The sequence below is a fragment of the Onychomys torridus genome, chromosome 1 (assembly GCF_903995425.1).
Source record: "Onychomys torridus chromosome 1, mOncTor1.1, whole genome shotgun sequence".
NCBI lineage: Eukaryota > Metazoa > Chordata > Mammalia > Rodentia > Cricetidae > Onychomys > Onychomys torridus.
The window spans coordinates 88,382,657-88,397,137 of NC_050443.1; the positions used below are offsets into that span (position 1 = coordinate 88,382,657).

The following is a 14,481-nucleotide window of genomic DNA, read 5'->3' on the forward strand; positions in this document are numbered from 1 at the left end:
ATCATTTATTAGTTTTACTATACTGCAATTCACCCCTAAGAGATTTTTTTTTTTTTTTAAAACAGAGTACAGGAACGGAGACATCTGCCCATCCTCATTGTTCCTATATCCTTTACCTATTGTATGCATATAAAACCACCTGGCTTAAGGCAGTCATACAGGAATGGGATTTATACAATAATAAAGATGTGGTCTTCAACACTGAAAAGAAAGCCAAGATAGTTAATGTAATGATAAAACAAGAGAACATGTTTTTTGGGGGGTAGGGTAGGGGAGATAGTTTGTTACTATAGGTTGCCCACAAACTCATGATCCTCTTGCATCATCCTTACAAGTGCTGGGACTATAGGCTTGAGCTAGCATGTCTGGTAAAATAATGGATTTTTAAAGTCTGTTTCCATATGTAGTAAAAGGTATTTGTTAAGTTTCAAATCCAGGAAAAATGGCTGAAGTGCCTATTTAACATATCAAAGCAGACTGCCAGGTTCTCCCAACACCCCTCAGTCCCTACTTATCACAGGGTCCTTCTGGCTTGCATACTCTCCCCTACCCTGAACTCTCCAGTCCTTGGGGCTGGGCTGCTCCTACCTATATAACCCAGACATCCTGGTAACCCACCCTTTTGTACTTTTGGCCTCCTGGATGCTGTACCTGGTTCCTCTCCTCTTCCTCTCCCATCTCCTCATATGGCACAGCTTAGTCTGGTCATGTCTACCTTGGACTCTCCCAGATGTCCTTGCCTCTGACTATACTCTCCTAAATATTTATAATAAACTTTATCCTTTACTATACCTAGGAGCAGTAATGTTCTTTCCTTTCCCTTTTATTTCTTTTCTTTTCTTTTCTTTTTTTATTCAGTATTGTTTAATGTTTCTTCCAGAAAGCCTTTGGAACATGAGACTAGATGTGTGTCCAAGAGTTTAAGAAATTTAAACATTTTATAAAACAAGAATGTGAGAATACAAACTACCTGTGGGTATGAAGATATGTCTAGAAAAGAAGTATCTTGGCCTTCTTTGGACAGTTTCCAGGTCTCCATTAGGAGAATGCCATACAAATACTATTATAACATGTGAATAACAACTCCTCAGTTCAAGTACAGATAATTCAGGGATTTGAGCACTTCAGAAAAGGAGACAATCTTTATATGCAAGATGGATAGAAAATAATTTCTGCAAGATGTGGGAGGGAAGGCAAACTTTGAAGAGAAGATAGGGTTTGAATTTGCAGAGGGAATAGGGAAGGCATTTTAGGCAATGTGATAGATAACATGGCAGAAACAGCAATGAAGGCCTCATAGTCAGTGAGCCAGAGCAGACTAGGATTATTGGATTTAGAGGCTTATATATTTGTTCACTATCCTCAGAATTCCTCATTCTCTGGATTTGCCAATCTCCCTCCTGAAAAATCCTGACTATCCACTTATTAAATTCATATCCAGAGGCTAAGCAAAGCTGGGATATATATGCAATTTAAGTTCTAATACATATTAAAGCCTATATATGCATGGATACCACTCAGGTTTCAATGTGTTAGAAATTTAAAAAGCAATTGTGAAAAAAAAAGTTGTCTCTGACAAAAACATTTTCCTAAACTCACACTTAACATTAAAATTGCAAAGACCCAGCACTCGGGAGGGAGGCAGAGGCAGGTGGATCTCTGTGAGTTCAAGGCCAACCTGGTCTACAAAGCGAGTTCCAGGACAGCCTCCAAAGCTACAAAGAGACCCTGTCTTGAAAAACCAAAAAAAAAAAAAAAACCAAAAAAACAAACAAACAAACAAAAAAAAAAAGCAATGAGATTTCAACACTAAGGCTGCCTTTTTTCTTTTCTGGGTTTGAAATGGTATGTGAATCATTGTGCATGGACTGAATAAAATCTCCAGTGCCATACAGGGATCCCTGCTCTGATGGCATGCGCTGTGTCATACCTAGCTGGTCATGTGGTGTCCCTCTGAAGAGAATTCTGTAAGTGGTAAGGAACAAGGCGCCTTCTGCGGGCAGGAGCTGAGGACCTCCAAGGAGACCTCCAGTGGCTTCTTCCCGACCGTCAGGATCCAGCAGGACTCGAAGACCTTCACATACAATTTCTTCACCTGGCAGTAGAGCTGGTCGAAGAATCTTGGGCTAAGAACAGGTAAGAATAGGTAACTGTTTAAAAGCAACTCTTGTGGGGTTTCCATCATTAGTTCCAGGTTACCTTTTCACATATAATCTGGAAACCCTGAGTCAACCCTAGCCTGACTGGGAGGAGGCAGACCTGAAGTTTCTAAGTCCAAGTATAAAAAGATTCTTTGCAGCATTGCTTTTTAACAGTAAAAACATAGGGAAATAACTTGAAAGTTTGCAGTGTCCATTCAAACAACCATTTTACAACCTTTCATACAATGAAATGTAAGAGGCCATTAAGAATAGGAATAACTGATAAAGGAGGTGCTATGATGGCTATGGCAGAGACAAGGGTGGGAGAGGAAGACATTACATCGTGTATTTCTTTTCGCTTAAACTTTACATAAAACAATAAATACTATATTGTAAATGAAGAAACAAATACTTAAATGGGTTTGTTTGTTTGTTTTCTGGAGAAGGGTTTCTCTGTGTAACAGCCTTGGCTGGAACTTACTCTGTAGTCCTGACTGGCCTTAAACTCAAAGAGATCTGCCTGCCTCTGCCTTGGACAGGGTTTCTCCTGAGATTAAAGGTGTGCCCATCATGAGATTGGCTGTGCACTCCTCCTCCTATGGCATCCACTTCTTGAGTGCTGCCACTCATGGTTCCATAGTTAGCTTTTGTTGTTTGTGCTGGCTGGCCTGGCACTCACTCTGCAGATCAGGCCAGCACTGAACTCACATAGATTCGCCTGCCTGTTTCCTCAGTGCTGAGACTAAAGGCATGCACCGCTATGACTGGCCATGGATTTATGTGTTTTCAAAAAGGGTTATACATTTTGGCCAAGTAATGAACTTTACACATGAGAAATTTAGCTCAGTGTCCAGTATAAGAGGAACAACACGGTAAGATTCCTCTTGGGAGATATGGGCAAGGAAAGAAATCATCCCTCTTAAACATCTGTTTTTTTAAAAAGAACTAAAAACTACCTAAGTCAGCTAGGCATAGTGACACATCCCTTTAATCCAAGCACTGGGGAGACTGAGGCAGGTAGATCTCTGTGAGTTTGAGGCCAGCTTGGTCTACATAGTGAGTTCCAGGACAAGTATAGTCAAAGCTACATAAAGGGACCCTGTCTCAAAAAAAAAAAAAAAAAAAAATCAAAACCAAAACCAACCAACCAAACCAAACAAAAACCCAAACCAAACAGTGGTGGTGCACGCCTTTAATCCCAGCACTCAGGAGGCAGAGCCAACCTGGTCTACCAAGTGAGCTTCAAGAAAGGCACAAAGCTACACAGAGAAACTCTGTCTCGAAAAACCAAACCAAACCAAACCAAACCAAACAACAATAAAAACAAAACAAAAACCAAACAACATCCCCTCAAAAAAACCTAACTCAGCATTATTCCTTTTTCAGGCTCTAGGAATCTTAGAACTAAATTCAGAAATCAAAGACTATTATATCTTAAGCCACACACAGAGTTGTGCTACTACCTGTGTGGCCTCTGATCACTCCTTTGGGTGTAGTTTAATTCTGTCAGAGAGCTGAGGCCCGAATTCTAGTCTGCAATAGGCGTGAGGCCAGAAGCAAAGTAACTATCCAAGTGCTTCCTCAATACAGATTTCTAGGTCCCAAGATGTTCTAATCCAGGAGACCAGGGATGCCAGATCCTTAATTTCCCTGATGTTTGTTGTGGACAGTCAGATTCAAGAATCCAGTATTTTTATGGCAACTATTTAAATCTTTTCTTTTCTTTTTATGGGGGTGGGGTGGGGGCAGGTATATAAACCCTGAGATTGTGCTTGGGAATTAGAATTATTCATAATTTATGACCTCTGTATAAAAGTAGAGTTAACAAGAGGTTATTATTGTTCTTTTGTTGAACCTCCCACCCCCACAAAAAAAAACCCCCACAACATTTGTATTTTAGTTTACAAAATTCTGTATGGCAAACTCCCCAGAACCTTTAATGCATCATTAAACTGTCTGTGTCTAGGGCACAGAAGCCCATTGCTGCTGTGTTTTGAAAGGCCTGCTGTACCTTGAAAGCACAGTGTGGAGTATTACCTTCTGGATAGGTGGAAGTCTTCTACTCTCTCGATGTACTGCCTCTAGGGTCTCAATGTGCATAGCTACAATTCCTAGGGTGAGTCAGAGCGTTCAAAAGAAAGAAAGTAAACCAGGAGAACAAAAGCAAATTCAGATATCTAGAATGAAAAATTAACTGAAGTTTGACAGTCCTCCAAAAGTCAAAATATAATAACCATATAATCCATGGAATTCTATTCCTAGGAATATACCTCTAAAGAATTGAAAGTAAGTACTTAAACAGATACCTGTATGCAAATATTCATAGAATCACATTCACAAATCTTCAAAGGTGGAAAAACCCATCTCTATTGACAAATGAATGGCTGAACAAATAACATATCCATAGAATGGAATAGTATTCAACCAAAAAAAAAATGAGTGAAGTAACACATGGATGAACCCTGTAAACAATATGCTAACTGAAAAAAGCTAGAAACAAAATTTGAAACATATTATTCTACATATGTAAAATTGCTAGAGCAGAAAAGTTCATGGAAACAGAAAGCAGGTTAGCTATTTCCAGAGGCAGGAACTGAAGAAACAAAATTTATTACCTACTACTAGTTACTGAATAACTATTTTGAGTGATAGAAAAGTTTAGGAAATAATGGTGATTTATAGAACACTGTGAATATGATTAATGCAACTCCTTTTTTTCTTCTTTCTTTCTTTCTTTCTTTTTTTTTTTTTTTTTGGTTTTCGAGACAGGGTTTCTCTGTGTAGATTTGCGCCTTTCCTGGAGCTTGCTTTGGAGACCAGGCTGGCCTCGAACTCACAGAGAGCCGCCTGACTCTGCCTCCCGAGTGCTAGGATTAAAGGCGTGTGCCGCCACAACCTGGCTTAATGCAACTCTTATGCTATGTACTTGCCACAGTGTAATAAAATTTTAGAACCTGTCCTGGTGGCACATGCCTATAATCCCAGTACTTGGGAAGCACAGGATGGGGATCAGGAAATCAAGCCCAGCCTTAAGGCTAGCCGGGTACACTGCGAATGTGAGGTTACCCTGGTTTATACAAGAACTTGACTTAGAAAACCAAACAACAATAAAAGAAATAAAAAGCAAATCAGAGAAAAGCAAGCAGTAGCACAGGCATTATGTTGGGACTTCACTACCTGAAGCACTCTGATTCTTTAGCCTCTGTGAAGTGATTGATTACCTGGTATCATGCAGTGGAGACTCCTGATGTGGTCCTGAGTCACTCCACTCTCTGTACAAACCTTGTCAATAAATCGGGCAATGAACCTTACAACGGAGTTGGCAACATCATTATTTTCTGAATCTTCAAACCCACTCTCTGTATCATAGCTCTCAGCTACACTTCCTGCAATACTAAGAGAGCCAAGGAAAGAAATCATGGCCAGGCTTCAAAAAACAAAACAAAACAAAACAAAAAACCACAGACAGACAACATCATAGTCCCTTTACAGAGGAACTGAAACTCGATAAACGAGGTGTATACTCAGTAGGAGGGACACATTTAGCTGTGCTTTCTTTCTGTAAGCGGCAGGTGTGAAATGTTACGTTCTATATGCCTACGTTTAAACATCATCTCTTGGACTAAGTTTTATTTTTGTAAGCAATTCTTCTATTACTCTTCCAAAAGGAACTTAGAAACCACAGAAACTAAAGCAAAGGAATACTGTGTCATTTATTATCAGCTACCAGAATCTTCTAAAACACTTGTCCTTCCAAGTTAATCATTACAGAGAGGCAAGAGGAATGATTCGGCTGATGCTAGAGACTGCGGAACATGTACCATGGCAGGCAGAGTAAATGAACCCTTTTGAGAAACCTCATGTTCTTCCACATGGAAGAATATGACTCTTAAGACCCTTTCTCTTGCCAGATTTTCTCTCTCAGCTCCCCTGCACCCCCACCCCCCCACCCCAGTAAATCACAACCCTGAGAGCCATTGTGAAGCCACATTCTTCTGTGGGGACAGACTCATGCAAGACAAGGGAACACATTCCAAATGAAATGAAGCACAAGGACTGACAATACAAAGAAAAAAGGAGCTGCCTGAAGGAGTCTGACAAAAGCTTGTGAGAACTACAATAGCAGGGTGTTGCAGCACCTATTACTAAAGAGCAGAAACTGCGCTCAGTGGTTAGTTCATTTATTTATTCATTTAATCACCTGTTGAGTTCAATATTCTTACCTAGCACCTAAGTCTGCAAAGATGTAGAGAACTGAACAATGAACACAACAGAGAAAGGACACAGACAATATGCAAACATGAGAATATGTCAGACTGTGATATGGTGGAACAGTGTGGGAGGCTGATAGGATGATCACAAGCTTGAGCCCAGCCTAGTGAGATCTTGTCTCAAAAAACCCCAAACTCAATACCACACCCCCATAAACCGAAAAGAAAAAGGGAAGAAATCAAGTTATGGAAAACACCATTAAAAAAATAAACCAACCAATCAGAGTAAAAATAATAAAAAACAATCTGGAGATTGTTAAGATTAAGAGAGCAAAGCCTATGTGACAGGTAACACTTGATCAAAAATCTAAAACATGGGAGAGACTCTAGGGACTACTGCAGACAGGGTATTCTAGACTGAGGGAGCAGGAAGCAGGCAGCAGTCTTCAGTGTCTGAGGATTAGTGCAGTAGAAAGGCCACGCTGCTTGACGAAGAGAATGACAGGTTAGAGTCATAGCCAGTGTACAGTTCTTATAGGCCTTGCAGATCATAGCAAAGACTCTGGGTTTTACTCTTGGGACATGGGAAGTCACTGGAGAGGAGAGAGGAAGATGAGGTTGAGGACATTATGCTATGGCTTGAATATGAAACGGGCCCTACAGGCTCATGTATTGGGAGCTTGAATACCAGCTGGTAGACTTCTGAGAAGTCATTAGGTCTGGATGGCCCTCAACTATTTATAATGATGGTTCTGTTGGGAAGGTGGTAAAGAGTAGGAGGTGGGAAGGGAATGTATCCTTACGACCACTCTTGTTTTGGTACCTTCCTACAATCCCTTCTCCCTGTCACAAACTTGTTACCCTGATGTTCTGTCCAAGCTCATGGGCCAGACAATAATGAACTGAACTGTCCAAAAATAAGCACTTATTTCTTCTCTTATTTCTCTCAGGTATTTTGGTCACAGCAGAGAAAAATAATTCATACACCATAACTAGACAAATTCTATAGATAAATTGAGAAACAAGAGGACCAAGAAAGTATCACTTTGACAAGAAGGTGCTCGCCAGTCATTTTTTCAGAGCACTTTGCTTTAGCAGTTACATGTAACTGATGGGTCATATCAGTAGTAACAGACTTTGCCAGATTATGTCATAAGACAAAAGGAAGTGTGTGTGTGTGTGTGTGTGTGTGTGTGTGTGTGTGTGTGTGTGTGATTAAGAAGGATGAAGGAAAGTTTTGTTTGTTGGTTTTTAACAGAGGGCTGAACAAGCTACAGATGGGAAAATTCTGAAATATATCCAGCAACATTTGCTGTTCCTGCTGAGACATGATTAGCTCTGAAAGAGGAGGAGCTGTGTGCTCCGTCTTGGTACCTGTTTGTGACAATGCTGTTGCTCCCACTTTCCCAGTCTCCTGGAGCTGATGCTCGAAGAAGCTTGTTTTTACTTGTGTCTAGTGGAACTAGCAGGTTGACCATGAGGTTTGCAAAGTGAATAGCCTGACTGAAGACAGTGCTTTCCTCGTGTTGCACCAGCTCCTGCTGAGTGGACTTGCTCAGAGTAGGCCAAAGGCGAAGCTGCTCGGCTGCCAAGTCCATTGCTGTCTTCTCCTGATACCGGCCGTCAGGAAGCTTAACCCAGAAGATAAAGCAAAGCAAGCCAAAGGTGAGCACCTGTCACTGCGTGTGGGCTCCATAGACATGGAAGGTGCTGAAATCTGTCCATGTCTTAAATCTAGTTCTTCTGTATCTTCTAGTATAATTTTTATCAGTATATACTATTTTTAAGGAAAATATGGAGAAAACATTTAAAGAACAGGAAAATGGATCTCCTTTTTGATTTTGTGAAAGGATCTCATCTTGAATTTGCTGTATAGCTGAAATGACTGTGAACTCCTAATCCTCTTGCCCTCACCTCCCAAGTGCTGGGATTATTGTTGTACGTCAGCACATGGGACTGAACCTCTTAAAAATCATGGGAAGCATTTATTAAGTACTTGTATCCGAAGAGTGAAACTCAGCCTAACAACCAAAGCACACTGCAGTCTTTACCCTGGCCTGCGTGCCTTTGTTGGCACCACACGGCAAACTCGAAGAAGCAGCAGCAAAATACAGAGGCATGTTTCTCACTAACATTTCACTGTTTACACTTCACTCTGCGGCTCTACCTCTTTGAAGCTACTAGTAAGAAGAATTAACATGGATTTCCCATAAATGCCCTTGCAGGAACACTTCAGTAGTATCTGCCAAAACTATTGTCTTTTTTTTTTTTTTTTTCCTCTTCTGGTCTTTGAGAGAAATGGAATGATCAAGGTCACACCTCGTCACTGTTCCACTGAATCTGAAACCCTAAAAAGTCACATTACATCTCTTTACCCATAATTATATTAAAGTTCCATTTTATAGAATATGGTAATTTTTGTATCTTAAGGAAAGTGTAGTCAGATGTGGTAGAGAAGGTCTCTAATCCTATTACACCTTACCTTAACCTGAAGCTGGAGACTCCTGAGTTTGAAGCCTGCCTAGGATTGTTAGATAGTGAATTCTAGAACAGCTGAGTCTCTGTTGTTAAATACATACATACATACATACATACATACATACATACATACATACATACATACATAACATACATACCACCAACTCATTTCTGTTCTCATAGAGTCTCCATTGGGCAGTGAAGATATGCATTATTCCTTCTACCTACTTTCTGTAGAGTTCTGCTTTTATATGCCAGTTGAAGCTATGATGATGTTTAGGCAGAAAAGGCTTCACTGCCCTCTGCTGGTCCTAAGAGCATACTTGTCCGTCGGTACAGTGTCCATACTAACTGGGACACATGTTCTCTCCTCACAATTGAGCATAATGTGAAATCACCAAGAAAGAAGACATATTCATGCTCTAAAGAGGTAATATTTTAAGTGCTTTGAAATTAATGATTTCTTATACATAGCTTAAGCAGATGCTATAGCTGTGTGTAGACTGGCTTGCTACCACAAAATTATCTTACAAGCCTTCATCCTGTTGTAATTCTCACCTAGAAAACGGCTGCGTCTCTGGCTCTTTGAGCCACTGTCGTTCTGTTTTACACCATTTTTCTGCCTTCAAATATATAGTCTCATTTTGTTGAAAAATTAGACAAGTTTTAGATATTTATTTAGTTTATGTGTAAACAGGAAAATTATTTCAATGGATATATGACCAGGAAAGCTATATATAGCATGGCTGAGATCCATGCTTAAGAAAGGAAGGGCTTCATTAACCTGTCAGATTCATGGAGCAGACAGCTCAGTCTTCTGAACTTGTCTACATTCATATTGTGTCAAGACTACAGACCATTTAGAGCTTCCATAGTTTATGATGTGCTGCATGTGTAAGAAATGGTTCTACCTTTGATTATACTCAAGGGAAAGACAACTTAGAATTATGTTTGGGCGGAGGGGGTATGAGACAGGGTCTCTCTACAGAGTCCTGGCTGTCCTGGGGCTCACTGTGTAAAACAAGCTGGCTTTGACCTCACAGAGGTCCACCTCCCTCTGCCTCCCAAGTGCTAGGATTAAAGAAGTGTGCCACTACACCCAGCTCAGAATTATGCTTTATCTTATTTGAATTTTATGCTTCTACAATCTCTTTGAGACGTATGGCATATTTTCTCTCATGAAAAATCTAAGAGGCTCAGGGGGTGGGGGAAAAAATCTAAGAGGCTCATACACACACGCACACACACACACGCACACACACACACACACACACACACGCACACGCGCGCGCACACACACACACACACACACACAAACACACGACATGAAAGCAGAAGGAAAACTATTTGGAGAGGAAGAGAATGGAGAGTAACAAGTAAGTATGAGCAAACTACAATGGTATGAAAATGTCAAAGTAAAATAAAAAGTCTCATTCAGAATAGGCCTTTGTACTGTTACTGACATAAAGATCTAAAATGTGAAGGGGATAATGCATAACCCACTCACTGGGTGTGTTTATGCAGACTCTAGGTGGAACACATTTATGGTGATATTTGATTTGTACTGAAATGTGATTTTATTTGTATGTTAATAAATAAAGTAGCCTGGGGGTCAGAGCTAATAGCAAGCCAACCAGGCTGTGGTGGCATACACTTTTAATCCAGATCACAAGACAGGCAGATCTCTGTGTGTTCAAGGATACAGCCAGCATGGAGACACACGCCTTTAATCTCAATACCAACCATAGAAGACCTGGAGGTCTGTACAGACAGGCAGTGGTGAGGAGGTCATGTGGTTGGGTTTACAACCAATGAGAAGGCAGAACAGAAGTCTATAAAAAAGACAGACACACAGGAAGTAGATCTCTTGCAGAGGGAAGGACAGCAGCGGCAGGAAGGGTAAGGAGGTTTTAAGCTATTGCTCTGACCTCTTGGCTTTTAACTCTATTTGGCTCTGTTTCTTATTTAATTAGACTGTTCATCTACACATATGATTCAGTGTAGTTTCTGCTAACACAACAAGCAGAACCACACACATTTTGTCCATGATTTCTCATGGAAGAAAGCATCCAAAGTGAGCAAATGAGGCATCATGAAAACCAAACATGGCCTTCCCCTCTTTCTGCCTCATGGTCGGCATCTGTTTATACTCACCTTACAGAAGGAACCATAGTTATAGGTAGTCCCCTCCATGGCAGTGCACAGCCCTGTCTTGAAATGAACTTACATAATATATGACACATGATTCTTGTAGGCCAAATCACAGTCACCCTGCTTGTAAGTGTGTAAGACTAAATTTCCTAGTATAACTAGTGCTTCCTCTAGCTTTAGGATTAGTATGCCCTAGATCAAGACGGAAATTACATCAAACATAGACTTTCTATAGTATCTTACTTGTGTTACACATCCCTAAAAATGAACTTTTGCTGTATAATTATGTATATAACCTTAACAGTAATGACCTTTAGTATTGAACATTTCAGAAGAGAATTCAGCTTATTAAATTGCTTAAAAAGAAAATTTATCAGAAACTGTACTTCTAATTACAAAAAAAGATTAATTCAATTACAGAAGATAAAATGGATCACAATTTTTTATCTACCCTGTTATGTTACCTACTATTTGCTAAGAAGTGGTGAATTATTTAATGTATTTTTAAAATATATCCTGGCCAGAAACGGTGGTATACATGTCTGTAATCTCAGCACTCATAAGGCTAAGGCAAGAAGATTGAGAGTTCTGAAACAGCCTGGGCTGGATAGTAAGACCCTGTGTCCAAAAAAATAAAAAATAATTAAAATCCTTGGGCCACTGAGATGGGTCAGTCGATAAAGATGTTTGCCAGCAAGCCTGAAAACTTGAATTCGATCCTCAGAATCCACATGGTAGAACTCATTTTACAGGTTGTCCTCCAGTTTCTGATCACAGGCTGAAGCGTGCATGCGTGTGTGTGTGTGCGCGCGCACACACACACACAAAACAAATAAATGTAAAAAACAAAAAAAAACCATAAATCAAAGTAAGAGAAATTTTAGATTACTAGAGTTTTAGGTTTAGGTTGTGTTGGACTTTAGTATGCATCCCAGTTATAATAACTACACAGTACACACCAGAGTAGTAGATACTTTTGTATACTCTATAATTCAAAGAATTATATTAATTCGATAATTAATAGTATAGCTACTGTTAAAATTCTCATTTGGGTAGGTAAAGTAACCAAGACTTTAAAGGATTTCATAGAGAGCCTACAGTTGTCAGTTGAACATGAGTACAGTGTTGGTTACTAAGCCTTTAAAGAAATCTTTTTATCCCCTCTACAATTAACTATAGCACCTGTGACCTTCTGAACTGTCATAATCTGCCTACACTGTGCTGATAGATATTTCATGTTCTCGCAGAAACTTGCCCCTGGAGTTAGCCAATTTGCCTACACCTGTGTACAGGACCACCCCATTTGGACAAATCAGCAGTTTTGGGAGACAACTTTTTACAATGCAGTACAAGAGCAGGTTCGCTCCCTGTATCTCCTTCCATGCCAACAAAGAAGACAATCATATATTATACTAACCACATCCTGAAGTCAGAAGGTATAGTAGCATTGTACTTAAACCCAGAGGATGCCGTATTATGTGGTCCGTGGTTGTGGTACCTTTGACCCACTCTTTATTAGGATATGCTCCAGTTCTTCTTCTCTTTTTTATTCAGTATTGTTTAATGTTTCTTCCAGAAAGCCCTTGGAACATGAGACTAGATGTGTGTCCAAGAGTTTAAGAAATTTAAACATTTTTAAAAACAAGAATGTGAGAATACAAACTACCTGTGGGTATGAAGATATGTCTAGAAAAGAAGTATCTTGGCCCTTCTTTGGACAGTTTCCAGTCTACATTAGGAGAATGCCATACAAATACTATTATAACATGTGAATAACAACTCCTCAGTTCAAGTACAGATAATTTCCAGGGATTTGAGCACTTCAGAAAAGGAGACAATCTTTATATGCAAGATGGATAGAAAAATAATTTCTGCATGTGTGTGGTTGGGATTGACATTAAGGAATGCTCAGGCAGATGTTCTAGGACAAAGGGACTCTACCTACTTGGTTCCTGAGTGTTAGGGAGTCCTATGGAGAACGCCTTTCTTCCTTTGATTCTGGCATTATATTTTTCAATAATGACCTCATAGTATAGTTCTTTAGCACTAGAATTGTTCTGTTATATTTTGATTAGAATTCCTTGAAGAAAACTGAATAGAAGGAACAAACCTAAAACAGGCCCAGGTATAAGCCTCTAACTGCTTACTTCCTTGAAGAAGTCCAAGTTTAGTTTAGCTCAGTGATAGAATGTTTTTACCTAGCATGCTTAAGTGCAGGTACCAGCATTGGAAGAAGAAAGAAAAGAAATTGAAATTAACTGACTATAAAGATAAATGTGAAATTCAGTAGTCCTATTTAAAAATTTTGTCAGCAATAACCTAGGTCTGTCTTTATTTATTCTGTGTGTGTGTGTGTGTGTGTTAGCAGTATTTGCTATGTACACATGTATTTAAATATCAGGAAAATTAAAGTACTCCAGTTTTTAAATGTCACTTACTAGCCCTCTCTTCTTATACTGACTAATCACATTACCCTACACTTCCTCGTTGGCAAAATGTGTAGCTGTCACTGCTGTAAGATTTTCATGTCTGTTGGCACACACATAAGTAGTAAGTATTAGAAGTCATCATCTTCATGAACTAAACTTAAAGCAGCCTAAAGATTCAGTGTAGATTCACTTAAGAGTAATTTTAAGATCAACCTTTTTGAACTGAAGATTTGGGGGAATATGTCACTGCAGATTCTGCCCATCATCTTCCACTTTAACTTATCTCTAGATAGGATGGATTATTCTAGGCATCTGAGAGAAGCTACACAGTCATATTCAAATACATCTGTGCTTCATCATCATAAATTATTGGTTTATTATTAAGTAGAAGAGTAGAAACTTTAATAACAAATAGCATTGACATGTGTCTGATTGTTATTGTTCAAATGTGAATTGTTTGCTTAATTTAATTAATATTCAGATTTGTTGTTGTTGAAACACTAACTGCACCACTTAAGGTATAACTTGTAGCAGATGAGGAGACTTTTCCTGGGACCACACCCAGGAATAATCAGGCTGTTATGATGCCTTTGTCAGTTTTTAAGCAGCTGGGATTTGCTGACATTGATACATCTACAAGGCTGTATTACAGTTGCTTTGTCCTTCCTTCTGAAAAAGAGTCCTAACCCTGAGCTGTAGATTAGATACAATGTATGTTTTAGCTCTCCATGGCTAGATCAAATACTATGCAGAAGTGAGTGGCTATGCCCAGCTCTCTCTTCAGCCTTCTAGGAAACCTATCTTTAAAATCCCAGTTATCGCTGGGCGGTGATGGCGCACACCTTTAATCCCAGCACTCGGGAGGCAGAGCCAGGAGGATCTCTGTGAGTTCGAGGCTAGCCTGGACTACAGAGTGAGTTCCAGGAAAAGGCACAAAGCTATACAGAGAAACCCTGTCTCGAAAAACCAAAAAAAAATAAAAAATAAAAATAAAATCCCAGTTATCTGCTTATGTGTGTATGTGATAATTTTTGACTGTTACATTACAAGGAGATCTAGCTATACTTTTTT

At 39.5% G+C, this 14,481-nt stretch overlaps 1 protein-coding gene across 1 annotated transcript in view; it reads right to left on the bottom strand.

Annotated features, from left to right (window-relative positions):
- The window catches only part of Sbf2 (SET binding factor 2), a 345,635-nt gene that overhangs the window by 63,020 nt on the left and 268,134 nt on the right, over positions 1-14,481 (bottom strand). Inside the window, exons 20-23 of the mRNA XM_036177261.1 lie at positions 7,727-7,983; positions 5,363-5,535; positions 4,179-4,252; positions 1,931-2,126 (exon numbers count right to left, since the gene is read on the bottom strand). Coding sequence (XP_036033154.1) covers positions 1,931-2,126; positions 4,179-4,252; positions 5,363-5,535; positions 7,727-7,983 — 700 coding nt within the window. The remainder of the gene's footprint in view (positions 1-1,930; positions 2,127-4,178; positions 4,253-5,362; positions 5,536-7,726; positions 7,984-14,481) is intronic.